The sequence below is a fragment of the Saimiri boliviensis genome, chromosome 15, assembly GCF_048565385.1.
Source record: "Saimiri boliviensis isolate mSaiBol1 chromosome 15, mSaiBol1.pri, whole genome shotgun sequence".
In the NCBI taxonomy this organism is placed as follows: Eukaryota; Metazoa; Chordata; class Mammalia; order Primates; family Cebidae; genus Saimiri; species Saimiri boliviensis.
The window spans coordinates 54,602,141-54,629,730 of record NC_133463.1 but is presented as its reverse complement, the minus strand read 5'-3'; the positions used below and the strand labels follow the sequence as shown (position 1 = coordinate 54,629,730).

The following is a 27,590-nucleotide window of genomic DNA, read 5'->3' as shown; positions in this document are numbered from 1 at the left end:
CCAGAACACCCAACAATCAAGAAATGCAGGCATGGAGATAGTAATCAGGGGGACTCCTCGAAGACCCAAGAACAGACTAGAATCAAAGTCAATCAACTGAACCCACCCTACACAATGATCAGCCAAAAGGCATCAAAGAAGAAAAAAGCAAAAAAAAAAAAAATCCAAAGGACAGAAATTTCAAAGATTGAAGGAATCTCACATAAATAAGACAGAGCCAGCACAAGAACTCTGGCAACTGAAAAAGTCAGAATGCCTTCTCTCCTTCAAATGACTGTCTCTTCTGCAAAGTTCTTAACCAGGCCAAAATAGCTGAAATGACAGAAATAGAATTCAGAATATGGACAGAAACAAAGATCATTGAGATTCAGGAGACTATTGAAACCCCATCCAAGGAAGCCAAGAATCACAATGAAATAATACAAGAGCTAATAGATGAAATAGCCAATATAAAAAACCAAACTGATCTGATAGAGCTGAAATACACACTACAAAAATTGTATAATGTAAATATAAGTATTAACAGTAGAATAGACCGAACTGAGGAAAACATATCAGAGCTCAAAGATCAGCTCTCTGAAATGTCACACAAAAATAAAGAAAAAAGAATGAACAAAACCTACAAGAAATATGGGATTATATGAACAGACCAAATCTATGACTCTTTGGCATCCATAGAAGAAACAGGGAGAAAGCAAGCAACTTGGAAAATGCATATCAGGATATTGTCCATGAGAACTTCCCCAACCTCACTAGAGAGGCCAATATTTAAATCCAGGAAATGCAGAGAATACCTGTGAGATATTACACAAAAAGACCATCCCCAAGATACATAATCATCAGACTATCAAAGGTTAAAATGAAAGACAAAAATGTTAAAGACAGCTAGAGAAACTGGGCAGGTCACCTACAAAGAGAACCCCGTCAGGCTACCAGCAGTTTTTCAATAGAAACCCTACAAGCCAGAATAGATTTGGAGTCTGTATTCAGCATTCTTAAACAAAAAGTTTCTAAACAAGAATTTTACATCCAGCCAAACTCAGATTTATAAGTGAAGGAGAAATAAGATCCTTTTCAGATAAACAAATACTGAGGGAATTTATTACCACCAGACCTGCCTTACAAGAAGTCCTGACAAGAGTGATAAATATAAAAAGGAAAGACCATTATTAGCCACTACAAAAACACACTTAAGTATAGAGATTAGTGACACTATAAGGAACCACACAAACAAGACTGCATGATAACCAGCTAGCAAGATGATGAAAGGATCAAATCTGAACATATCACTACTAACCTTGAATGCAAACAGGCTAAATATCCAATTGAAAGACACAGAGTGGTGAGCTGGATAAAGAACCAAGACCCAATGGTGTGCTATCTTCATGTGGCTCATCTCAGATGCAGTGACATCCATAGGCTCAAAATAAAGGGATGGAGAAAAATCTACCAAGCAAATAGAAAACAGAAAAAAGCGGGGATTGCAATCCTAATTCCAGACAAAATGAATTTTTAACCAATAAACATCGTAAAGGACAAGAAAGGGCATGGTAAAGGGTTAAATTCAACAAGAAGATCTAACTGTCCTAACCATATATGCACCCAACACAGCAGCACCTAGATTCATACAGCAAGTTCTTAGAGACCTACAAAGACACTTAGATTGCCACACAGTAATAGTGGGATGTTTCAATATCTCACTGACAGTATTAGACAGATTATTGAGACAGAAAATTCACAAAGATATTCAGGACCTGAACTCAGCACTTGATCAAATGGACTTAATAGATATCTACAGAAACTCCTCACCACAAAACAACAGAATACATATTCTTTTCATCATTACATTGCAATACTCCAAAATTGACCATATAAATCAACATTAAAAAAAAAACTCAGAAAATCGCCCCCCCCCAAAAAAAATCATACCAACCGCACTCTTGGACCACAGCACAATAAAAATAGAAGTCAAGACTAAGAAAATCACTCAAAACCATACAATTGCATGAAAAATAAGTGACCTGCTCCTGAATGACTTTTGGATAACAATAAAATTAAGGCAGAAATAAAGAAATTATTTGAACAAAGATACAACATATCAGGATCCCTGAGACTCAGCTAAGGCAATAATAGGGAAGTTTATAGCACCCAATGTCCACATTTGAAAGTTAGACCTCAAATTAACAACCTAACATCACAACTAAAGTAACTAGAGAATTGAGAGCAAACCAGTCCCAAAACTAGCAGAAGACAAGAAATAACCAAAATCAGAGTTGAACTAAATGAAACTGAGGCATGAAAAGCAACACAAAAAAAATCAACAAATCCAAGAGTTGGTTCTTTGAAAATATTAATAAGATAGATTGACTCCTAACTAGACTAATAAAGAAAAAAAAGAGAAGATGCAAATAAACACAATTAGAAATTATAAAGGGGACATTACCACTGATCTCACAGAAATTTAAAAAAGAACCCATCAGAGACTATTTATGAACACCTCTATGCACACAAACTAGAAAATTTAGAAGAAATGGATAAATTTCTGGATGCATACACCCTCCCAAGACTGAACTAGGAAGAAACTGAATCCCTGAACAGACCAATAGTGAGTTCCAAAAGTGAGTCTGTATTAAAAAGCCTACCAATGAAAAAAGAGCTCAGGACTTTTTTTTTTTTTCAGTCTCTCCAGCATCTTTATGATGTAAAGAAATCACATCCATCTCCTGACTGCACACACAGCCACGTGGGGTCAGCCCCTTCCTGGCCTGGGCTGACTGCCCATCAAATCATTTCCCAGACCGCTGCCACTGTGCTCTGTCCGAAGATGAAGGTGCCGACAAGCACAGAGACCACTCCCCAGACCTCCAGGCAGCACTTGACTCTCGGTTCTACAGGCTCGATGCCCATTGTGCAGATGAGGCACAAACCTGGGAAGAAGAAGATAAAGAAGGAACGAATGCCTCTGATGATGATGACGATCTCACTGAGGTCAGGTATAAACAGCGCCATGAAGAGTGTCACAGTGACCCAGACAACTTCAAAGCCTAATTCTTCCAGATATATAAGGAAGAGCTGGTATCATTTCTACTAAAACTACTCCAAAAATTGAGGTGGAATGACTCCTCCTCAAATCACTCTTTGAAGCCAGGATCATCTTGATACCAGAACCTGGCAGAGACACAACAACAACAACAAAATTTCAGGCCAATATCTTTGATGAATATAGATGCAAAAATCCTCAACAAAATACTAGCAAACCAAATCCAGCAGTACATCAAAAAACTAATCCACCATAATCAAGTAGGCTTTATCCCTGGGATGCAAAGTTGGTTCAACATACACAAATCAATAAATGTAATTCATTACATAAACGAAACTAAAAACAAAAACCACTTGACAATCTCAATAGATGTGAAAAGGCTTTCAATAAAATTCAACATTCCTTCATGTAAAATATCTTCAATAAACTAGGCACTGAAGAAACATATTCAAAATAATAAGACCTGTCTATGACAAACCCAGAGCAAACATCATAATTAATGGGCAAAAGCTGGAAGCATTCCACTTTAAAACTAGCACAAGACAAGGATGTCCTTTCTCAACACTCCTATTCAAAATGGTATTGGACATCCTGGCCAGAGCAATCAGGCAAGAGGAAAAGAAAAGAAAAAAGAAAAGAAAAGAAAAGAAAAGAAAAGAAAAGAAAGAGAAGAGAAGAGAAGAGAAGAGAAGAGAAGAGAAGAGAAGAGAAGAGAAGAGAAGAGAAGAGAAGAGAAGAAAAGAATCCCATTCACAATTGCCACAAAAGGAACAAAATACCCAGGAATACAGCTAACCAGGAAGGTGAAAGACCTCTACAGCAAGAACTACAAAACACTACTCAAAGAAATCAGAAATGACACTTGTAACAAATGGTAAAACATTTCATTTTCATGGATAGGAAAAATCAATATTGTTAAAATGGCCATACTGCGTGCCCAAAGCAATTTATGAATTCAATGCTTTTCCTATCAAACTACCAATGACATTATTCACAGAATTAGAAAAAAAAACTATTTTAAAATTTATATGGAACCAAAAAATTACCCAAATAGCCAAGGCAATCCTAAGCAAAAAGAACAAAGCTGGAGGCATCATGTTACCCAACTTCAAACTATAGTATAGGGTCACAGTAATCAAAATAGCATGATACACATACAAAAACAGACATATAGACCAACTGAACATAATAAAGAGCCCATAAATAAGGCCACACACCCACAACCATCTGATCTTTGACAAAAAAATTAATGAAAACAAGCAATGGGGAAAGGATTCCCCATTCAATAAATGGTACTGGGATAACTGGGTAGCCATATGCAGAAGATTGACACTGGACTCCTACCTTATACCACATACAAAAATCAAGATAGACTAAATACCTAAATGTAAAACCTAAAACTATAAGCACCCTGAAAGATAACCTAGGAAATACCATTCTGAACATAAACCTTGGCAAAAATTCCACAATGAATATACCAATCAAATGCTACAAAAGTACAAACCAACAAACGGGGTCTAATTAAACTAAAGAGCTTCCACACAGCAAAGGTCACTATCAACAGAGTAAACACACAATATATAGAGTGAGAGAAAATATTTAATCCATCAGAAAATCCATCTGATGGATTAAAGACTTAAACATAAGACCTAACACTGTAAAAACTCCAGAAGAAAACCTAGGCAAAACCGTTCAGGACATAGGCATAGGCAAGGAAATCATGATTAAACACCAAAAGTGTTGGCAACAAAGCCAAAATAGACAAATGGGACCTAATTAAACTCCAGAGCTTCTGTACAGCAAAAGAACAATCATTAGAGTGAACCGGCAACCAACAGAATGGGAACATCTTTTGCAATCTACCCATCTGACAAAGGGCTGATATCCAGAATCTATAAAGAACTAAAACAGATTTACAAGGAAAAAAAAAAAAACAAAATCCAAAAGTGGGCAAAGAATATGAACAGACATTTTTCAAAAGAAGACATCTATGACAACAACAAACATATGAAAAAATGCTCATCATCACTGATTATTAGAGAAATGCAAATCAAAACCACATTGAGATACCACCTGACGCCAGTTAGAATGGTGATCATTAAAAAATCTGGAGACAGCAGATGCTGGAGAGGATGTGGAGAAATAGGAACACTTTTACACTGTTGGTGGGAGTGTAAACTAGTTCAACCATTGTGGAAGACAGTTTGGCACTTCCTCAAGGATCTAGAAACAGAAATTCCATTTGACCTGCTATCCCATTACTGGGAACATATCCAAAGGATTATAAATCACTCTCTTATAAAGACATATGTGCACATATGTTCATAGTGGCACTGTTTACAACAGCAAAGACCTGTTTTGCTGAACCAACCCAAATGCCCATCGACAATAGACTGGACAAGAAAAATGTGGCACATATACACCATGCAATACTATGCAGCCATAAAAAAAAAATGATGACTTTGTGTCCTTTGTAGGGACATGGATGAATCTGGAAACCATCATTCTCAGCAAACTGACACAAGAACAGAAAATCAAATACTGCATGTTCTCACTCATAGGTGAGTGATGAACAATGAGAACACATGGACACAGGGAGGGGAGCATCACACATTGGGGTCTTTTGAGGGTGGCCAAGGGAGGGACAGTGGGGGGTGCGGATATCGGGGAGGGATAACATGGGAAGAAATGCCAGATGTAGGTGATGGGGGGAATGGAGGCAGCAAATCACATTGCCATGTGTGTACCTATGCAACAATCCTGCATGATCTGCACATGTACCTCAGAACCTAAAGTACAATTAAAAAAATACACACACACACACACACACACACACACACACACACCTGACAAAGATCTAATATCCAATCTATATAAGGAACTTAAACAAATTTACATGAAAAAAAACATCATTAAAGAGTAGTCAAAGGGCCAAGTGCAGTGGCTCATGACTATAATTCCAGCACTCTGGGAGACTGGAGGCTGAGACAGACAGATCACCTGAGCTCAGGAGTTCAAGACTAGCCTGGGCAACATGGTGAAACCTCAACTCTACAAAAAATACAAAAATTAGCTAGGCACAATGGCATGAGCCTGTAGTCCAAGCTACTTGGGAGGCTGAGGCAGGAGAATTGCTTCAGCCAGGGAGGCAGAGGGTGCAGTGAGCCTTGATTATACCACTGCGCTCCAGTCTGTATGATAGAGCCAGACTCTGTCTTAAAAAAAATAATGGGCAAGGAGTATGAACAGACATATTTAAAGAAAGCTATATAAGCAGCCAACAAGCATATTTAAAAATGCTCAACATCACTAATCATTAGAGAAATGCAAATAAAAACCACAATGAAATATCATCTCATACCAGTCAGATGGCTATTATTAAAAAGTCAAAAAAATAATAGATGATGGTGAGGTTGCAAAGAAAAGGGAATGCTTATACACTGCTAGTGGGAGTGTAAATTAGTTCAGCTATTGTGGAAAGCAACATGGCCATTTCTCAAATAACTTAAAACAGAAATACCATTCAACCCAGCAATCCCATTATTGGGTATATACTCAAAGGAATATAAATTATTCTACCATAAAGACACATACATGTTTATGTTCATTGTGGCACTATTCACAATAGCAAAGACATGGAATCCATCTAAAGCCCATCAACAGTAGACTGGATAAAGAAAATGTGGTACATATATACCACAAATAGTATGCAGCCATAAAGAAAGAACAAGATCATGTCCTTTGCAGCAACATGGATGGAGATGGAGGCCATTATCCTAGGCAAACTAACACAGGAACAGAAAATCAAATACCACATATACTTATTGATAGGTCAGAACATATGGATGTTAGGAGGGGGACAACAGGCACTGGAGCATACTTGAGGGTGGAAGGTGGTAGGAGGCAGAGAATCACAAAAAATACCTGCTGAGTACCATGCTTATTACTCATTTGACAAAATTATCTGTACACCAGACCTCCATGACATGCAGTTACCAAGGCCAGGTAATTTATAAAGGAAAGAGATTTAATGAACTCATAGTTCCACATGACTAGGGAGGTATCAAAATCATGGAGGAAGGCAAAGGAGGAGCAAAGGCATGTCTTACATGGCAGCAGGCAAGAGACTGTGTGCAGAGGAACTGCCCTTTATAAAATTATCAGATCTCATGAGACTTATTCAATCATGAGGACAGCATGGGAAAAACCCACCCCCATGATTCAATTACCTACCACCAGGCCCCTCACACAACCTGTGGGAATTATGGGAACTACAATTCAATATAAAATTAAGGTGAGGACACAGCCAAACCACAACATTTTGCCCCTGGCTCCTTTGAAATCTCATGTCCTCACATTTCAAAACCATGCCTTCCCAACAGTCCCCAAAATTCTTACCTCATTTCAGCATTAACTCAAAAGTCCACAGTCCAAAGTCTCATCTGAGACAAGGCAAGTCCCTTCTGCCTATAAGCCTGTAAAATTAAAAGCAAGTTAGTTACTTCCTAGATACAATGGGGGGTACAGGCATTGGGTAAATAAATCCATTCCAAATGGGAGAAATTGGCCAAAATGAAGGGGCTACCAGCCCCATGCAAGTTCAAAATCCAGTGGGCCAATCGAATCTTAAAGTTCTAAAATGTTCTCCTTTGACTCCATGTCTCATATCCAGATCATGCTGATGCAACAGGTAGGTTCCCATGGTCTTGGGCAGCCCTGCCCCTGTGGCTTTGCAGGCCATAGCCCCCATTCAGGCTGCTTTCACAGGCTGGCACTGAACATCTATGGCTTTTCTAGGCACGTGGTACAAGCTATTGGTGGATCTACCATTCTGGGATCTGGAGGACAGTGGCCATCTTCTCATAGCTCCACTAAGTGGTGCCCCAGTGGGAACTCTGTGTGGGGGCTCTAATCTGTGACTTCTCTTCTGCCCTAGCATAGGTTCTCCATGAGGGATCTACCCCTGCAGCACACCTGGAAAATCCAGGCATTTCCATACATCCTCTGAAATCTAGGGAAAGGTTCCCACACTTCAATTCTTGTCTTCTGTGCACCTGCAGGACTAACACCATGTGGAAGCTGCCAAAGCTTGGTGCTTACACTTTCTGAAGCCATGGCCTGAGCTGTCCCTTGGCCCTTTTGCCACAGCTGGAGGCTGTGCCCAACACAGGGCACCAAGTCCTAAGACTGCACACATGTGGGTGGGGGGGCCTGGACATAGCACAGGAAACCATTGCCCCTCCTAGGCCTCTGAGCCTGTGATGAGAGGGGCTGCCAAGAAGGTCTCTGACATGCCCTGGAGACATTTTCCCCATTGTCTTGGTGATTAACTTTCTGCTCCTCATTATTTATACAAATTTCTGCAGCTGGCTTGAATTTCTCCCCAGCAGATGGGGTTTTTCTTTTCTATCACATCATCAGGCTGCAAATGTTGCAAACTTTTATGCTCTGCTTCCTCTTGAACGCTTTGCTACTTAGAGATTCCTTTTGCCAGACACCCCAAATCATCTCTCTCAAGTTCAAGACTCCACAGATCTCTAGGGCAGAGGCAAAATGCTGCCAGTCTCTTTGCATAGCAAGAGTGACCTTTATTCCTGTTCCCAACAAGTTCCTCATCTCTATGTGAGAACACCTCCGCCTGGACTTTATTGTCCATATCACTTTCAGCATTTTGTTCAATCATTCAACAAGTCTCTAGGAAGTCTCAAACTTTCCCACATCTTCCAATCATCTTTTGAGTCCTCCAAATTGTTCAAACCTCTGCCTGTTACCCAGTTACAAAGTCACTTCCATATTTTGGGGTATCTTTATAGCAGTGCCCCATTCTCTGCAGTACCAATTTACTGAATTAGTCAATTTTCATACTGCTATGAAGAAATATCTGAGACTGGGTAATTTATAAAGAAAAAGAGGTTTAATTGACTCACAGTTCCCATGACTGGGGAGGCTTTACAATCATGGTGGAAAGTGAAGGAAGAGTAAAGGAACGTCTTACATGGCAGCAGGCAAGAGGCCATGTGCAGGGAAACTGCCCTTTATAAAACCATTAGATCTCAACAGAGTTATTCACTCTCATTAGAACAGCTTGGGAAACACCTGCCCTCATTATTCAATTACCTCTGACCAGGTCCCTCCCATAACATGTGGGGATTGTAGGAGCTATAATTCAAGATGAGATTTGGGTGAAGACAGAGCCAAACCGTATCACCCTGCAATTGTATTTTTTTTTTTTTGACTTTTATTTGAGGTCCAGAAGCACATATGACAAAACCTGTGTGCTTCTGGACCTCAAATAAAAGTTAAAAAATACACTCCATGTCACATAGAGTGATTCAGCAATGGTATAAATGTAGTAACACAGATTCCTTCAGATGGGTAATTGCATTATTTCACTCAATCTCGACCAGACTCATAATCCCCTCATTTTACTGTTTATAATATTTAAACTGTTTTAAAATTAAAATCTGACTTTCTACACAAGTACAAATTTCTGTGTTATTATTGTTCCTTTGTCTCAAATTTTGTTGTCCCATAGGACATGTGATTGAATGAGTGCAGAGTTTGCTAGTCCGGAAAGTTTGGCAAGTTTGCCATGGCTACTAGTGATCACAGCACATTACTCAGATAATCAGAACTGAGAACAAGTTCTGCCTTAAATGAAAATTTATTTACTGATACTAAGTGTTGGTAATAAATAATTACATTCACTCCTAAAAAAAAAAAAAAAAAAAAAAAAAAAGGAGGAGGAACTTGAAGTTTAAAATTTATTCTTTCAGGGTCTTAAGTTTGTGTTACAAACTTCACAGCACTATACTGATGAAGCCATGATTGATTGCATTTCAAATGTTGAAAGAAGTGACCAAAGTGATTTGTCTATTAAAAATGGTGAAAACGAAAAGAAAGATGTAGAGTTAAATGGTTCCCCTTAATGTAGAGAGTTAAAAATATCTTTACAATTGCTAGTTACTAATTTCTGATTTCTGCATGTTTAGTTGGGCTGTCTTTTATTGCTTTTTCTCAATGGCCCACAGTTATTCTTCATGATGTGAAAGGCTTATTTAGTGTTTTTAATGTGTTTCCTCTGCATCTCTTACTTCCATTCACTTAATTTGAGTTTCATGTACAGGAAATGCTTAGAGTTCTCATTATACAGCTCTTTTATCTTTCAATCGCCACTAAAAACTGTACTTTTAAAAAATAACTTTATACTACTCTTGTTAAACCATTAAATTTGGAACTAGAAGAGCAATGAGACTCAATTTTGCCACTTACCGGCTTTGTAAATATGAGCCAATCATTGATCTCTCTGAATCTGTCTCTTCTTCTGTAAAATGGGAATCATAATGACATCTCCTTTATTTACCCAACTCCACCAGAAACTAGTTATCTGATTTTGGCACATTATCTTTTTTCTTTTCTTTTTTTTTTTTTTTTTTTTTTTTGAGCTTCATCATGAGCTGTTTTATTGACGTTTATGTTTTTTTTTTTTTTTTAATTATACTTCAAGTTCTGGAGTACACGTGCAGAATGTACCATTTTGTTACATAGATACACACGTTGGTAGGTTACTTATCCTTCCTGTGATTCCATTTCTTCTTTTACAAAGGAAAGATAGCAATAGTCCCTATCTTGTAAGGTTATGTAAAGATTAAAAGAGATAATATATGTCAAATGTGTAAAACAGGTACATATTAAGTGTTAAAAAAATGTCAGCACTTGTTATTGCTTAAAAGATAAAATGAGCTAGTGTATGCAGCATGACATAGTGGAAAGAACAAGGGCTTCAGAGTTTAACAGATGGGTTCAAATCATTCCCGGCCATTTATTAGTTGTGACAACTTACATAAGTTACTCCACCTCTCAAGCTTTGGTTACCTCAATTACCAAAATTATGAATATTAACAATATTCATATGCATAAAGAGAAGAGTATTCAAGAAATGGTGGTTATTATGAGCATTATGCAAAAGTAACTTTTGTTAAAAAAATCATTGCTCAAATAATAATTATAAGGGAGTAATAATCAAAGAAGCTCCTATCTCAAGCCTGACCAGAAGAAGAAAGCATACTCTAAAGAAACAGGAAACAACAAAAACAACAGTGAAATAGAACAAATACATGACCATAACAAAATCCTTCACTGATGAATTTGTCAGAAATTTCACAAAATGAAGAGAAAAGGTCATTGGATTCATAGCTGTACACTTCTGCTTGGAAGGTTTGCCAAATAGCAACTTCTGCTTGGTAGGTTTGTCAAATAGCAACTGTGTAATAGGAAATACACATATTTCTTTCTAAGAAAACCATACTTAGTCCATGGGTGGTCTTCACCATAATCATAACAAAAATATGCACATATCTGGAGCTAAAAATGGATAATGTAAAGGAAGCATAATGTAACACTAAAAATCGGGATGGTAACTTCTTGTTGGACTAATTTCATATGCTAGGCTAGCATATCATAGATTATATAATGACATATTTAGTCCTATTTGCTGTAGTGAAATTGGTAGAATATTAACATTTCTAGGATCTTGTGCCTAGAAATGGCACATGAATCAGTCCATGAATGATATTCATGGCGATATGGGAAGACAGTTCATAATTATCAATGTTGCTATGATTAAGCCAAATGTCCAGTACTCATTACATGATATTCTTATAGTTTAAAAACAGGAAATAGGAAAAATACACAAATATATGTTGAATAAATGTAAGCATAGAGAATACCAATGTTCTAACACATGTGATAAATATATCATGTAGTGTTTTATATGTGTTATGAGGAAAAATGAGACAAAGCATTATAACAATTAATCAAGTATATTCAACATATATGGCTAGAATGTCAATGATCTGAGCTATCGTGCCCTAACTTGCTCTAACAACTGAAGACCGTGTTACACCTATCTGGTTACTTTGGTTCCTGATTCAGAAGCCAATCTAATTCTTATGTAACAGGACAACAAAACTCTCTAGTTAAGTAGCAAGTTGATCCAGCATTAAGTCAGACTATATATGGAATATATAACCCTTTGTTCCCCATTACTGCTTCTATATCATTCTTCTTCTCTCCTCCTTTCCAGTTCCCCTTAAGTTCTATTCTCTTTTCTTCACTTAATAACACTGTGATGGTTAATTTTATGTGTCAACTTGGCTGGGCCATGGTACCTAGATATTTCGTCAAACACTAGTCTAGATGTTGCTGTGAAAGCATTTCTTAGATGAGATTAACATTTAAATCAGTAGACGTTGAGTAAAGTGAATTAGCCTCCATAATGTAGGTGAGCCTAATACAATCAATGGAAAGCATTAAGAGCAAAATCTGAAGTTCCCCCAGGTAGAGAGAATTTTGCCTCTAGACTATCTTTGGATTTGAGCTTCAATACCAATTCTTCCCTGAGTCTCCAGCCTGCCAGCTTGGCCTGCAGATTTCAGACTCGCTGGCCCCTACAATTGCATGAGACAATTCATTTAAAAAAATTTTTTTTCTCTCTCTCCTTCTATCTTTTTCTTACTAGGAAGACAATGCTAGGAGATGAAGTTAAAGTGGTAACTGGAGTCACAGAAGGAAGGTGCACTTCAAGGGGTGGTTTGTACAACTTGAAAGGATTTTAGTTTCTCTCAGAGAGAGTTAGGAAGTCCTTGGACATTACATTACAGTAACATCTAAACTAGTCTCTAACCAAACAACTGAGTACCACATATAACATTAACTATCACACCATGTTAACCTTTAGTCCAAAGCTCCTTCACAGGGTAGGGTCTAAGCAAATGCGGAACTGAGTAACATTAATTTTCAAAGAACACAAATTATTCCACTTATCTGAAATCTTGTATAGTATTCTAATTACATTTTCATTGTTCTTCGCTTTTCTCTTTTTGCTGGAAATAAAAGCAAGAGGCACTATTGAAAGTTCTGTTATTAAATTCATGCATGAGAACAAATATTATTAATGAGGAATTAAAGAACAAGTTTTCTTCTACTTCTTTATTCCTATGTTGCTAATACAAGCTATATTTGAGAATTGGTACAGTAAAATCCCTAGATTAGGTTCATCTATTGAGTTAGACTGAATGTTTGTATCTTCTCCCCACCCATGATTAATATGTTAAATCCCAATGCCCATGTGATGGTATTCGGAGGTAGGGCCTGTGGGAGGTAATTAGATCTTGAGAGAAGAGCCCTCATAGATGGGATTACTGTCCTTATAAAAGAGACCCCAGAGACCTCCTTCACTTTCTCCCACCATGTGAAGTTACAGCAAAAAGACTGCTGTCTGTGAACAAAGAAGCAATCCCTCACCAGATACTGAATCTGCCAGCATCTTAATCTTGGGCTTCACAGGCTTCAGAACTATGAGAAATACATTGTTTACTATCTACTTAGTCTACAGTCTTTTTATAGCAAATCGAATTGACTAAGACATCTATTAAATGTGAAAAGTAACCTGATAATGCACAAAAATTGCTTTAAACCGAGTCTGGGATGTTCTAAGTGTCTAAATGTGTTTTCATGGGATTTGAAACCCTATTCTCACAGCTGGAACCACTGAATTTCCACATCCTAGAGTTTCTTAGAAAAATCCTTCTCTTAAGAAGAACGTAGGGGCTTCTACCCTAGCATCTTGGAACACACCACTTTTCTACTTTGTTTCTATGAGCTCTGACCCTGTGCCCCAGTATTAGAAATATCTCTTGTTCTAAGGCTGTAATACTCACCTTGAACATCCAGTCTAATGATGCTGATTATCTATTTTTAACCTAACTGGCATCCCGGTCTTTCTGGAATTGAAGCCTCATCTTGCTCTTGGTAGACTTCCCTTCTTTCCAGGGGCAGGGCATCTGCCTCTGGATTGAAGATGAATAGCTAAGGTCCCAGCTATCTGCTCAGGGTTCATACTTACCTAGATGTACATGTGCTAACAGACTGCCTCCTAGTAACAGCTATGTGCTATCCATTTGTTGGAATACTCCTGCCTTCTCAGCCCTTCATATGCCATGCTCTTTCCTTTTTTTTTTTTTTTTTTTTTTTTTTTTTTGAGACAGAGTATTGCTCTGTCACCCAACCTCTGCCTCTTGGGTCTAAGTGATTCTCCTGAATCAGTCTCCCAAGTAGCTGGGACTACAGGAACCTGCCACCATGCCTGGCTAACATTTGGTATTTTTAGTAGAGACGGAGTTCGGCCACATAGTCCAGGCTGGTCTTGAACTCCTGGGCTTAGGCAATTCGCCTTCCTTGGCATCTCAAAGTACTAGGATTGCAGGCATGAGCCACTATGCCCGGCTTTGTGCCATGCTCTTTCTGGGAGTTTGGGCTTCCTTTCTGAAAACCAGTCTGTCTTTCCTCCCCCACCTCTACCCAAGGTCTACTTCTAAGTCCCCATTTCCCCAATAATGCCTGTCCCTCAACAGAATTCACAGGGCATTATTACCCTTTTAAAAATGGGCCTGGGTTTTCTCACCTGTAAAATTAGAAGATTGGACTAAAGATGACCCTTTCAGTTCTGACAGTCTTAGGATTCTATAAATGCCTCTTCTGCTTAATGGTCCTTGACAACACCTCAGAGAAAATACAATCACACCAGCTCCTGAGTAGATTATTTCTATTCCTACATTTCTGTGCCTAGCTCTCTTTTCTGATAATAAATTTCTCATCATTCGTTTGGAGTAATGCTTCTATTTCTTAGAGAGTACTTTTCCTTAAATATCATAGTCATTATCAGTTCACCCAATCTATTCTAGTGAGACTATTAAGGGACGTACTAAAGATTTTCCTTTGCATTTCTTACACAACACAAATTTAATTTAAACGGAAAGCATTGCTAATCCACTGCTTCCTGCCGGTAAGGAGCATGAGACTGAGCAATTTGGCCAGGATGAGCTCGCTGGTCCACACATGCCTCTGATAATGGGGCTTTGATGGTTGGGATATATTTGAGTTTGTACACTTCCTCCTCTCTTTTGGCAAAAGAATATTTTTACACAGTGCATTTGTTAGAAATCTTGTTCCCCAAGGCTTAAATGTAAATAAAGGATTAAGAGCATAAATAATTTACATGTGATACAAACATATCCATGAAACCATAACACATTTTAAAGGATACACTGAACAAAAGTTAATATAATTTTACACTGCACATCAAAATAGGCAAATCCTTGTCATTTACCTTTATTTTTAAAAGTGAAGTTCGTGACAATAAAATTTTTCACTTGCTGAGCTATTATTTTTTTCCGATCGGAGCACTTCAGCAGAGGCTGTTTTAGGAAACATGGTGTCTATACTTACTGCACACATAAAATGAATCTTAAAAATGATTAACGAGATTGTTTTCCCTTTCTAAACAACTGAATTAAATTAGAAGCATGACCAAACTACTTCATTGTACAGAAGTCAGTTATTAATACTGTTTTAAAAAGGTAATAGGGAACAGCTGATTTAGTAGACACAGATATATTTGGCCTCTGTAGAGCTGAACTTGTCCGTCCCATACCACGTTTGAAGTTATTCCAATAGTGCCAAGCAAAATAGTGACAGAGTAATTGGCATTAAACAAGATAAAGGATACATGTTCTTTGGCTATTATGTTAGCAACTGCGTACACTGAAATACTATCAGCCAAAAATATAATTTCCAAAAAGAACATTACTGATATAATAAATGTTTGTGACCTTTAAGTCTTCTAAAGGTTTAGTATGGCTCTAGGAGAAATAATTAGGCATTCTTGCACTGACTTGTCTTCTATCTCAGGGAAGGATTGCTGTGCAGTAAGGGGTCACTTTAAAGGGGAATTGGGGAAACATCCCTGAGCATGAATCTCTCCCCAACCCACTGAAATTACACCCTGACACTTCCATTAATGACCTGTTAAATTATAAATACTCTAGAAGAGTAGCCATATGTAGCTTCAAGGTGGATTTGTTCATGAAGTTTTTGTTTGTTTGTTTTATGTCCTTTGCCAGGAATCATTTCTGATGGAGGGAAAGGGTGAGAAAGCTTCAATATATTGGGAGCCTGAAGTTGAAGGAAAAGAATGTAAGCAAGGCTGGGGAGAACGGAGGGGAAATAAAAAAGGAACCATTGAGTGATGAAGACAAACTTTACATACTTCAATGTTGTGTCCAGGGTCCATGCCGAATTTAGAAATCCTTAACTTCAAAATGGATAATGCTGTAACCTAACAGGCTGAGGGGAAAAAAAAAAAAAAAAAAAAAAAAAGAACAAAATTCTTAATGAAATCAGACAAGAAAAAAATAAAGATCACCAAGAATTCAGCTCTAATCTGTATCAAAGGCCAAAGAGATTTCTGTAGAGGCCTCCAATAAGAACACTAGACTTTCTTGTAGACAATTTTATTAGTTCTTCTTCACATCTTAACCTTTTATTAATTGAGTTCTCTTTGGCACAGACACACTTTACCTTTCCTCTTTTAGTAAACTTGTCTTTGCTTGGTGTCTGTGATACCAGACTTTTCTTCATATCTTTCCACCCACTGGCCATACCTTCTCTCTCTCCTCTTATTCCTTTTCCTGTACCACCTCTGCCCTCTGCAATACTGATGTTTTCCATATTCTCTAAGGGAAACTTCATCCTCTCCAGAAGCAATCTTACCAATGCCAGTCATTTTCTGCCTTCAGCCCATTTTTCTCCTCTGAAATACACAGTATACCCAACTGCCTACTGAATTTCCTTACCTGAATGTGATGGTTCTAAGTTACGCTCATTATTTTTCCTGCCCTCTTCTTCCCACTTCACTCCATCTAGTTGCTCAAACTAGAAATGTGGGAGTCTTAAATTCTATCTGCTACACAACCATTGACTGTGTTCTCTACTCCCCATGGTACTGCTCCTGGGCACTCCTCATTCATCTCATCTCCTGGGTGCTGTCTGTAGCCTCCTCCTGACTGCTCTGCACCTTTCCTTTTCCTCCCACCCTGGGCTCCATCAAAATGGAGCCTGACTCCTCTGCTCAAAATTCTTTCAAGGCTCTCCACAGACTGCGTCATACAAAATAAAACTACACTTATCTGCATGTCACTTATAATCCTTGGTGAGGTAATTCCTGATTATAGTTTGATTTCCTCACCTTCCCCCACCCCTACTGAATCAGCAATACCAAACTACTTTATATTCCTAGAGCATACCCTGTTCTCCTCTCCTATCTCTCTATTTGATGTCCTTCTGCCTTCAATGCTTTTCCATTACCCCTCGCAAATCTCCTTCTTTACTGGCAGTCTTCTACCCATTCTTCCTTTCTGAAATCAGGTGTTTTTCCTCTGTGAAAACTTCTCTAATTCTCCCCTATGGCTCTGATATATGTTATACGTTTGTATCTCTACTGTTACCGTGTTTGCTGACTGAACAGTCCCAGCACCTGGAACAATGACTGGCACATAGTAGGTGCTCAATAAATACTTATTGAATGAATTTTGTTTTATTCATTGATACATCTGTTTCCCCCACTAGATTATAAGCTCTGCTGTATCTGCAAGGACTAGCCTGACAAAGTAGAACCTCCACAGTTTGGTGATTCAGTCACGTAATGTGAACATCTACATTGTCTACAATCTTGAACATATTTCAAGTATTCAAAAATATAGAGTGGATTATGAATAAAATCTCGGTAACATTCTAGTTAATTTTAGAGAATTGGTTTTATTTTGCTGAACTCTCAACTTTAGCGAATACATACTGACAGAAGACAATGTTGGTAATAGCAAATGATGAATAATAAAGATAATTTACTTTGGAGTTTCAAAGTTGGAAAGTGCTCTTTACACTTATCATTTTCATATGTTGGTGACTGATGGCCAGAATTCATAATGCATTGAACACATTTTGGATTCACATTGCAAAGTTCTGGCCATCTGGGTTCCCTTCTCTGCTCCCTGATCCTGACTTCACACTGGGCATTAATTTCATCACCTCTTAGACTAATTCTAAGGAACAGTTTAACTTGATAGACAACAGAATTGAAATCTGTTTGCACATCTGAAGCAAAGTGTTAGCTCACAGCTTTCTGAAGAATGTTTTGAAAATACTTTTTTTCTAAGGGTTTCTGTTGAGTTACAGAAAAAAATCCTATTTATTTTAATAGTCAATAAAATAAGTAGTATCCAACTCACAGGTCATATAAGGCCAGCTGAGGATATAAAAAGCATACAACCTAGTATAGAGGAAATATTAAACACTGACAATAAATAATAGAAAACTATGGCTTCAATACCAGATTCGTGTTTTGAAAAAACCTCATCAAGCAGTATCTTGAATATCAGCACATGAAAATATGTAAGTTTCATCCTGCAGTGTATCCATTGGCTGTTCCTAAGACTAGGCATCGAAGATTCACTCCCTTTGTGCCTAGGCTCTAAACCTAGCAGTTTTCACTGCAGGCCACTTGGACACTAATGCCCAGACAAGTATCTGTTTTTTCTTTCTTTCTTTCTTTCTCTCTCTCTCTCTCTCTCTCTCTCTCTCTCTCTCCCCCCTCCCCGACTTCAATGCATTACCCCTGCCTAATAGCTTTGTTCCTCATTTTCCCCCAATAATCTATTTAATTCCTGAGATTCTTTATTCATTCACTGAATAAATGTTTACTGAACATCTATTTGGTGACAGGCCCTCTTTCAGGTGCTTCCAGTGAACAAAACACAGAAGTCCCTGTCTATCTGGAGCTTTCTCTCCTCCTCACATTCCTTATTTCTCTTCCTCAATGAAGACAGGAGAATCTGAATATTCTGATTCTACTCCCCACATCTGCAAATGCACCAGTCAAAAAGATATAGATAGGATAAGTGAATTCAGAGTACTTCTCTCATCTTCAGAGAGAGGTCCATGTCTCAATTCTTAACACTATTTTTTCAGTTATAAGGAATGTCCACAATGTGCCTTGCCAGTAGGAGGAGACTGTACCAGGAGGAGGCTGTAGGGAAACTGGTCAACTATTCTAATGAGTGTGGCCAATGCTGTAAGAACATACTTCTTGAAAGACATCATCCACTGAACAGGAAGATGGGATGGGAATGGGGAAGAGTAAGTGTGCATGGCAGGCAGTCTGGGTGACTGCTTCTGTCTGTCTGAGGCAATGAAAAAGGGCAAAATGTCCAGAGGAGCCTGGTGCCTATATATCCTGGTCTCTGGAGAGCTGAAGATTAGAACTGCTGAGAATCTATCCCAGAAGGAACATAGGTGGCACAGCTGCTCTGGGGCTTGCCCTTTCTTCCCCACTCACAGGCCAGCTAAGGTAACCTCCAAATAACAGGTTCATTGCCATTAATTGCCTTTAAGTTAGGCAATTTAAAAACTGTTCATTGCCACTAATTGCCTTTAAGTTATGCATTTAAAAACTGAAAGTACTTTATGAAATTATGTATATATGAGTGTTTATAAATTGGAGTTACCATCTGATGGGTGTCTGTACTTAAACAGAGCTACTAATTACATAGAAAAAAACGTTGTAGTGGCTGGAGTTAAGTGCACTGGTGACCAGCCAATATAATGTTCTAAAGTACTTAACTTTTTTTCACTTAATTCACTTCATTGAGTACAGGAATAAAATTTTTATACTGAAATGCTTTTGACACAATTTCTTTCATGTCCTGTGCTGTGCAAGTGAGGCAGTGGACTCTGGGAATTGAAAGGCTTAGACTATTCTTTTCCATCACAGCTGGTATGTATTCAAAATGCAAACCTGCCTGGGTATTTCCAAGGAGAATATTCTTTTCATGATGAAGCTGGAGTAATCTATTCTTTGGTAGAAATGACCTGTGTTTTCATGGCCTGATAACTGAGCAGTTTCATATGATTTGATGTATTCTTTGAGATCAGAAAAAATCTGTCATAGATCTTTTCTGAAGATTAAGGCAATAAGCAACCTAGGGTTCTCTGATCTTCAAAGGAAACTATAAATACTGACTCCAAGGTCAGTGAAAAAAATTACTACAAGCAGCAAAAAGCCAGACTTCTGGTTCGCCTAATTTATATTCACTTGCTACTTTCAAAAATTCAAGGAAATAAAACTTTAAAATATAAATCTAAAAGAGGCTTATGTCTATTTAGCTTAAGCAGAATTCAAGTTAGTATGGTTGTTTCTGGGAAACAGAAGAATAACTATACAGATTTTATCTTAAATTGTATGATATGAGAGAATAGGATCATTTTGCTTACGTCATTTATATGCTGAATAACAGTAGCTGCTATTTACTGAGTACCTCCTAGGTGCCTGGAAGTGTATTAAGTGCTTTACATACAACTTGGTAAAATTGACTCAGGCATGCTCTAGAGTCAAACTGCCTGAGTCTAAATGCTATCCATTTACTATGATCTTGAGAAAATTACTGAATATCTCTGTGCCTGTTTGTTCTTTTGAAAAATGGGGATAATCATACTATCAAAATCAAAGGACTGTCTGAGGACTGAATGTATAGCATACCATAGGAATTCAATATATTTTAGCAATTATTATCTCAAGGTATGTAGATGATCAAAGAAGATCCCATTTTTTCCCCCATTTTATAGGAGGGAATATGAGGTACAAGAAGTTAGGTTCTTTACTAAGGTTGAACATGTAGATCAAACCCAGCATGGTTAAACTCTTGAGGCTTATATCTTGTATTAGTCCATTCTTGCATTGCTATAAGATTGGGTAATTTATAAAGGAAAGAGGTTTAACTGACTTACAGTTCCACAGGCTGTACAGGAATCATGGCAGGGGAGGCCTCAGGAAACTAACAATCATGGCAGAAGGCAAAGGGGAAGCAGACACATCCTATATGGCTGGAGCAGGAAGAAGAGAGTGAAAGGGGAGATACTACAAACTTTTAAACAACCAGATCTCATGAGAACGCATTTACTATACTGCAAGAAAAGCAAGGGGAAAATTCACCCTAATGATCCAATAATCTCCCTCCAGGCCTCTCCTCCAATACTGGGAATTACAACTGAACATGAGGTTTAGGTGGGGTCATGAATCCAAACCATGTAAGCCTTTATCCGCTACAGTATACTATACAGTTGACCCTTGAATAACACAGGTTTGAAGTGCTTGCATTCTCCACTTATTATGTGATTTTGTTTTCAACCAAACATGGATCAAATATTGATGGTGCAAAACCCACATACAGGAGGGCTGCTGTTACATGGGTGGGTGCTGGTTCCATAGAATCCACTGGACTTAAGTATACATGGATTTTGGTATACGGAAGAGAGAGGTGTCCTGGAATCAATCCCCCACATATACCAAAGGATAACGATATTTGCCAAATATACGAAGGAACCTCAAATCTTTTCTGGATTTAAGAAGAATACAAACAAATAAGTTATATATGCTTGAAATTAGCAATATTTTCCCATAAAGAGCCATTGAATTGCCATTACAGCTGCCAAGTTTATTTCTGATGTGCTCATGGGGAGATATGGAATGAGATTTCATCCTATCTACACTTCTAGCTCATATCCTCCATCAATCATGAGAACTTAAACACAATTATGTGCATTTTGAAACTTAGCACTTAAAGGACAACAAAAAAGCTCAGAGTATCTCTTTATATATACCAATATCTGTAGTTAATGCTCCCTTTACTTCTTTTTTCTTTGTGGGGGCAATTGTTTTATATGTCTACAAGAGATAGATGTTATTGTCACTGTAAGTTATTGCATGCTCTGTGATCTGGTTTTACAATTAAGTAGAGTTTATGAGGGTAAAACTAAATCTATTTGAATTGGGGTTATTTAATTTAGAGCCAGTATTACATTTTTGACTACTTGGTACAATGTTGGGTATGCTGTCACAGCCCAGAATATTTAACCACAATAAATGTGCTAGTGAACTGATACAGAAGTTACCTAGATTGATGGATCTCATTTGCTAGCCTATATTATTCAGCTCCAATGGAAATTACAATTCACTTGTAAAGGGATCTCATTTATTTAACTTCAATCTTAAAAAACTATCTTTCTTTTAGTTACTTACGTGCTTTTTTTCAAGTTTGTTTTTCTTTTAAAAACACAATATTCCTTTGAGGGGAGTTAAAAGATTTAACTTTCTCTGGCAGCATGCCAAATAGAAAACCCACTATCATCAATTTTCTTTCCAATAAAAGATGATTTTTGGAGTGGGAGTGATAATGCTCCCTAGTATAATCTCAGTGTCGATGAGATTCTCAAATGCTACTAAATGAATCAGCATCTACATTGAGATGAAACAAATTTTAATTGGTGACAAGTAAAAATTAGACCATTATATGTGATGATGACCAAACAAGGAAAAAAGAGAAGTTTAAAATCAAACAAAAGGATTGATTATTTAAGGGGATGTTTCCATATAGTGGAAGATTGTAGCCCTTTCCAAAATATGTCAGGGGAAAAAGAAGCAGTCCCTGTACTACTCCACTCCCAACTCTTGAGGAGCTACAAAACAACTTGGAAAAGGATTAAGCAGCAGCTCAAATGGTTGCCTCATTCAGTTTTTCCCAAACTTTAAAGAAAATGGTTGAGACAATCCTTTAAGCATCTGCTGAAAAAACAATGTCTTCTCTCTGTAACAGTACATGAACACAAAATCTTCATATAATTTCAGAAGGCTTAAGAGATTCTTTGAAGCCTATCTGTGGATCCAGAGGACTCAGAGTAAGAATGATATGGGTCTCAGGGGCATGATTTATGCTTTAAATCATGTAGAGCAGAACACTGGCCAAGCAAAACTGCAATGCAATTGTTACCAATATTAACCACTGCTAGCTATAGTTTTCTGGATTTCAAAGTGCTTTCTTACAGATAAACAATTTGGTGTTATCAGCCCAGATAGCCAGCTAGGTAGATTAGGTGACAAAAAGAGAAGTAACATTGAGTACCTATTCTGTGCTTTGATACTTATCAATACCTGATATCCAACTAGAATTTTTTTCAATAAACAAAAATGTTCCCTCTTAAAATTTAAATACCGTTCACTGGTGAACATTGAATACTTATTAGATCCCTTCTAATAAAAAACAGAATACTTAGGTTTTGAAGGCCTTAAAACACACCTACATCTACAGTTCTTAAAGTTTTTCTGGTGGTAGGGGGGTTATTGGGGGTGTCACTGACTATTTCAGGAAAGTACATGAGGTCCTCCATTTGTCAATTTATATATCTGTGTGAGTCTAGATTTTCTTCATATACTTCAACCAAAACAACACATTGCAACAGACTGGATGCAGAAGCAGATATGAGAATCCAGCTGTCTTCTATTAAACCAGCCATTAGGGAGATTTATAAAAGTGGAAAACAATGCCACTCTCCTTACTAATATTTTTGCGTTTGTTTTAGAAAGCAGAATTATGTAAATTTGTAATGCATTTTTTATTTTAAACAGATTTACTTTTTTTCTAATTTCTAAATGGTAAATATCAGGAGATATGACCCACATAAATAAAAGTTATTTGGTGTCCTCACCAAATTTTAAGTGTTACAGGGGTCCAGATACCCAAAAGTTTGATAACCTGGCAAGTGTGAGAAGACATATTTGGGTGGATGAGCAAGTATAGGAGCGGGAGGGGTGTAACAGGGACTGATGAGGCCACCGTATGTTTTCGTGCTGGGGATAGAGTTCCTTGAATGGCACTAAAAGTGGACAGGGGAGGATGCAGTCCAGTCTACTTCTTCGCTTTGCTTGTGGCCTGTTCTTAACACAGCTGTCACGGCAGCGCAATTTATAGAAAGAGATCTTAAGAAACAAGAAGTGGAGTTTAGAATCCTAAAACTAAGAAAGACAACTGCAATTTGTTTAGTGAAAAACACTGAAGTTGCTTTTTTTCAATAGAATGGAAAACATTTTTGGAGTACTGGTTGCTTTTTTTTTTTTTTTTTTTTTTGCCAGATGATATGATTTGTTAATTATTAAATTTTGCAATATTTATTAATACATTTTTTTCTCGTATCTTTTGGAATACCATTTCCTGATTAAAAAAAAAAATTAAAAGGGGGTAAATCGGTAGGAGATAGAGGGAAAGCATAAAAGTATTCCCCAGAAAGTATGTTTTAAATTTTAAGATTTACTTACTGGGCACTAAGCACTGTGCTAGCGTTTACTGTGGTATAGAGGAAACACTCTTCACTTTGGAATACGAAAAACTGTTTCAGACAACTTACCTGCCATGAGTAATTTAAGCTCTCCGACTTTTTCCTATGAAACGTGGGTAATATTTATCTCACAAGGATGCTTGGGATTAAAAAGGGATAAGCTATGTCAATAGGACAGCCTAGTGTATTGTAGGTCTTCAATGAATAGCATGGAGAGTGCTTGCAAAGGGCAACCGTAAAACTAATAGAAATAAGACGTCGTAGACAAACGGAAGGTCTGAGGTGCCAGCGTTACTACAGACGTATTTAGAAAAGTGTTCTGGGGATCTAAGCAAAGGATGACTCGAATTTGTCGGGAGTCGGGGAAGAGCTTTAGGGAAACTGGAGAGTGATGGGCAAACTCTCTTGTCATTAATATACCCCCAAAGTCGGCTCCAGCCCTGCGGAGCATCCTGGCCCTACCGCACCCCTGACCCCTCGAGATGTCAAACGGCCTCCAGGAGCTTCCACGCCAGACTGCAGGGGCTCTGCACACTCCCTGCCCGACTCATCCCGGGGACCTTGAGCGTGCGAATCCACACTGCCCCTGGACCGACCAGCTGCCGGGTCGGCCGCACTAACTTGCGCCCACCTCCACTCGGATCTCCGCGCCGACCGCAAGGGGAGACGTGGGGGTACTGGACAGAGGAAGGAACTCTCAAGTTCTCAGCTTCCGACCATCCACGCCTCCCCCAACACGGAGCCACTTTCAACCTCCCAACTCGTACCCACCCCACTCGCTGGGCCAGCGCCCAGGCCTCGAACTGCGACCGAGCTCCTCCACTGGGCCCCGCGCTCCAGCCCCCGTGCCTCCAGCGGCCGGCGTTGGCGCGCTCGCTCATCGATTGGCGCTGCCTTGCTCCTTTGGCTCCCGACACGGGGAAATCGGCCCGAGACTTGGAAAGTCCAGCCGAGCGCGGGGCGGGAACCGAGGCAGGCGGGCCAGGGGATTGCCGATCGCACGGATGAGCGCGCGCTCCGTCTGGCGAGTGGCGGCGCCAGCTAGCCCGAGCGGCGTGAGGCCGGAGTCCCGCGTCCGCCACCCCCTCGCCTGGCGCCGGCGCGGGAGCTCCTTGCTCTTGTCCCCAGGAGAGCCGCCCCGCGCGGGGTTCTCGCACAGCCGGGGGTGGGAGCGGGCGAGCGTGCGGTTGAGGGAGGGCCGGAGGGAGGAGGGAGGAGGAAGGGAGCGCGCGCAAGCGGCTGCGGCGGCGGCGGCGGCGGCGGCCCCTCCCCTCCCCCTCCCGCCGGCGCGGAGAGCGCAGGGAGCAGCCGGGGGCTCGGCGGCGGCGGCGGCGGCGGCGGCGTCTAGCCCCAGCTCCTCCTCCCTCCTCCATCTCTTCTCTCCCTCCATCTGCCGTGGTTATGGCCCGTTGCTGGAGCACAAAAGAGTCTCCGCGGTGGAGGTCTGCGTTGCTCTTGCTTTTCCTCGCTGGGGTGTACGGTAAGTGTCCGCGTCCCTGCACCCAGCTCACCAAACAAAGCTGGGGCGACCCGGGCCCCGAGGCCTCCAGGACAGGGGTTCCCCTGGGGACTCCGGCAGAGACCCTGGCTACCGACGGGACAAAGACCGGCGAGGAGGTGGAGGTGGCGGAACGGTTGTCCCCACACGGAGATGCTTTCTTCCACTCGCCCACCTCCAGACGCTCGGGTGGTGGAGAAGGGCTGGGGGTCCCGGCCAGGAGGGCCCCGTGGAGCCAGGGGGTGGCGGGTGGACTTCCCGACCTGGGCTCGAGGCCCCCCGCGGCCAGCTGCTCAAGGACCAGTAGCCCGGCACAATCCACACAAAGATGTAAGACTGTGAGAAAGCGGAGGAGGTCGCCCCCGCCGCTGCCGGGACGGTCTTGCCACCCCCACTCCCCTTCTGGGGTTAGGAAGTTCTCTCACGAGCGAGATTTCTCCCGCACCAGCCCTGCCCTACCCCACTCCCTGAAAAGGCTCCCCGCTGCCTTTTCCCCACCCCTCCACCTCGGGGCCAGGGCTCTGCTGAATCTGAGCATGCTGGATCCTGTTGGTTTCCCGGGAGCAGCACGCGGGAGAAGGCCAGAAAATAGTTTCCAGCCCCACCTCAGTCTCTCCCTCTTAGGGCGTACACAAATGCCCTGACTCCCAGTTCAATTGTCATTTCATCCATCATCGTCCGCCGCTGTGGTTACTGTGACTTTATACCAGTCGAGGGATCGGGTTAGAGGTAACTCCTTTCGGGTTAAGAGAAAGCTGAAGACTTTGTGTGAGCACAGCTTTATATTTGGTTGGGATCAAAGCAAGAGCTGAATGGAATTAATTGCAAAGAACATTCATCTCTTAAGATAATTGAGTTCCACTTCTGACTTCACCATTCTTAGTTCATCAGTTAAATCCATTAAGTAGGTGTTTCAGAGAGCTCAGTTTTAACCTTGACTTTTTGGAGTGTTGCTTTGATTTCCTCAGAATTAGAAGTTATCATTACTTTGGTAAATTTTACTTATAAAAAGTCTAAATCATTTGCCACAAACACTGATTTAACTAGTATAATGGTGGTGGTGGTGAGGTTTGGTCAACCGGCAATTTGTCGGCAAATATTATCTCTCTTGAACGCGTTTATTTACGGAATTGAATGTGATGGTGGCTTTTAAAACCGGCAAGTGACATTAAATGAAGAATTAATGAGCATAATTAGGCATTTACCAACAGCCAAGAAATAGTGGTCTTTTTGGTACAATTCAGGATGTATTGCTCCCATACCTGGTTAGTATTATTTTTATGTTTTGGTGAAGAGAGTGGTTTGGTCCATTTTTGATGGGGCAATTTCCAAAGGTGTGCTTGTGTGGGACCAAAAACCCAGTGCATTACTTTTGATTGTTAGCCTCATCAACTGGTAGTGATCCCTGCTTGCCTGATGACTTGTGGGTTTGGGTCTACACCAGAGATCAATAAGCTATTATGTTGTTTCTTCTGGCCTGAAGGTGGGTATAGTTCTGCTCTAGGTTTGATGTAATGGCCCAGGAGAGAGAAGAAATTGAGAGGTATCTTTAATTTAGAGTGATTGTCCAGCTTTGTCCTCTCCTACAATAAGAATTGAATTTCTGTGATGTTTGATCAGAATAGATAAATAAATGGTCTCTTCTTTCATTAAAACCTGTGTCATCGGTGTTTGAACTACAAGGCTTTTGCTTCTAGGGATAAGAGGCTGTGAACTCCTTAATTTGTCTTGGTGCATTCTTCAGTACTTGTACACAAAGTGACTTTCTGGTAGGCGCTTATCAAAATTTCATCTTTTTGGAATTTGTGTTCAGTTAAGATTTGTTAGTAAGCATGAAGAATTGTTAGTAAGCAAAGACTGAAACTCTTTTTTCCAACAGTGTGTGCTCAGATTATAAAACCAGCAGGTGATTATGCCAAAGGTTGATGTCTCAAGCCACAGCAAGTTTCAAAGCATAAGAAAAAAGGAGGTAGTGAACCAGGCAGACCATTA

General features: G+C 39.6%; 1 protein-coding gene and 1 long non-coding RNA gene across 9 annotated transcripts in view; one reads left to right on the top strand and one right to left on the bottom strand.

Moving 5' to 3' along the window:
- LOC141581474 (uncharacterized) overlaps positions 1-25,044 on the bottom strand; it is a 323,356-nt gene extending 298,312 nt beyond the window's left edge. For 4 of the 5 annotated variants that reach the window (XR_012514129.1, XR_012514131.1, XR_012514127.1 and 1 more), the window contains exons 1-4: positions 24,872-25,044; positions 20,720-20,815; positions 16,149-16,225; positions 7,439-7,515 (exon numbers count right to left, since the gene is read on the bottom strand). This is a non-coding gene — a long non-coding RNA (uncharacterized LOC141581474). Of the gene's footprint in view, positions 1-7,438; positions 7,516-12,893; positions 12,925-16,148; positions 16,226-20,719; positions 20,816-24,871 lie in introns of all 5 variants that reach the window. The other variant, XR_012514128.1, reaches the window with a different exon arrangement.
- Positions 25,045-25,107: 63 nt separating this feature from the next.
- The window catches only part of LRP12 (LDL receptor related protein 12), a 98,635-nt gene continuing 96,152 nt past the window's right edge, over positions 25,108-27,590 (top strand). For 3 of the 4 annotated variants that reach the window (XM_003938602.4, XM_003938601.4, XM_010349283.3), the window contains exon 1: positions 25,108-25,580. In XM_003938602.4, the coding sequence (XP_003938651.2) occupies positions 25,502-25,580 (79 nt within the window). In that variant the 5' untranslated portion in view covers positions 25,108-25,501. The remainder of the gene's footprint in view (positions 25,581-27,590) is intronic. The other variant, XM_074387037.1, reaches the window with a different exon arrangement.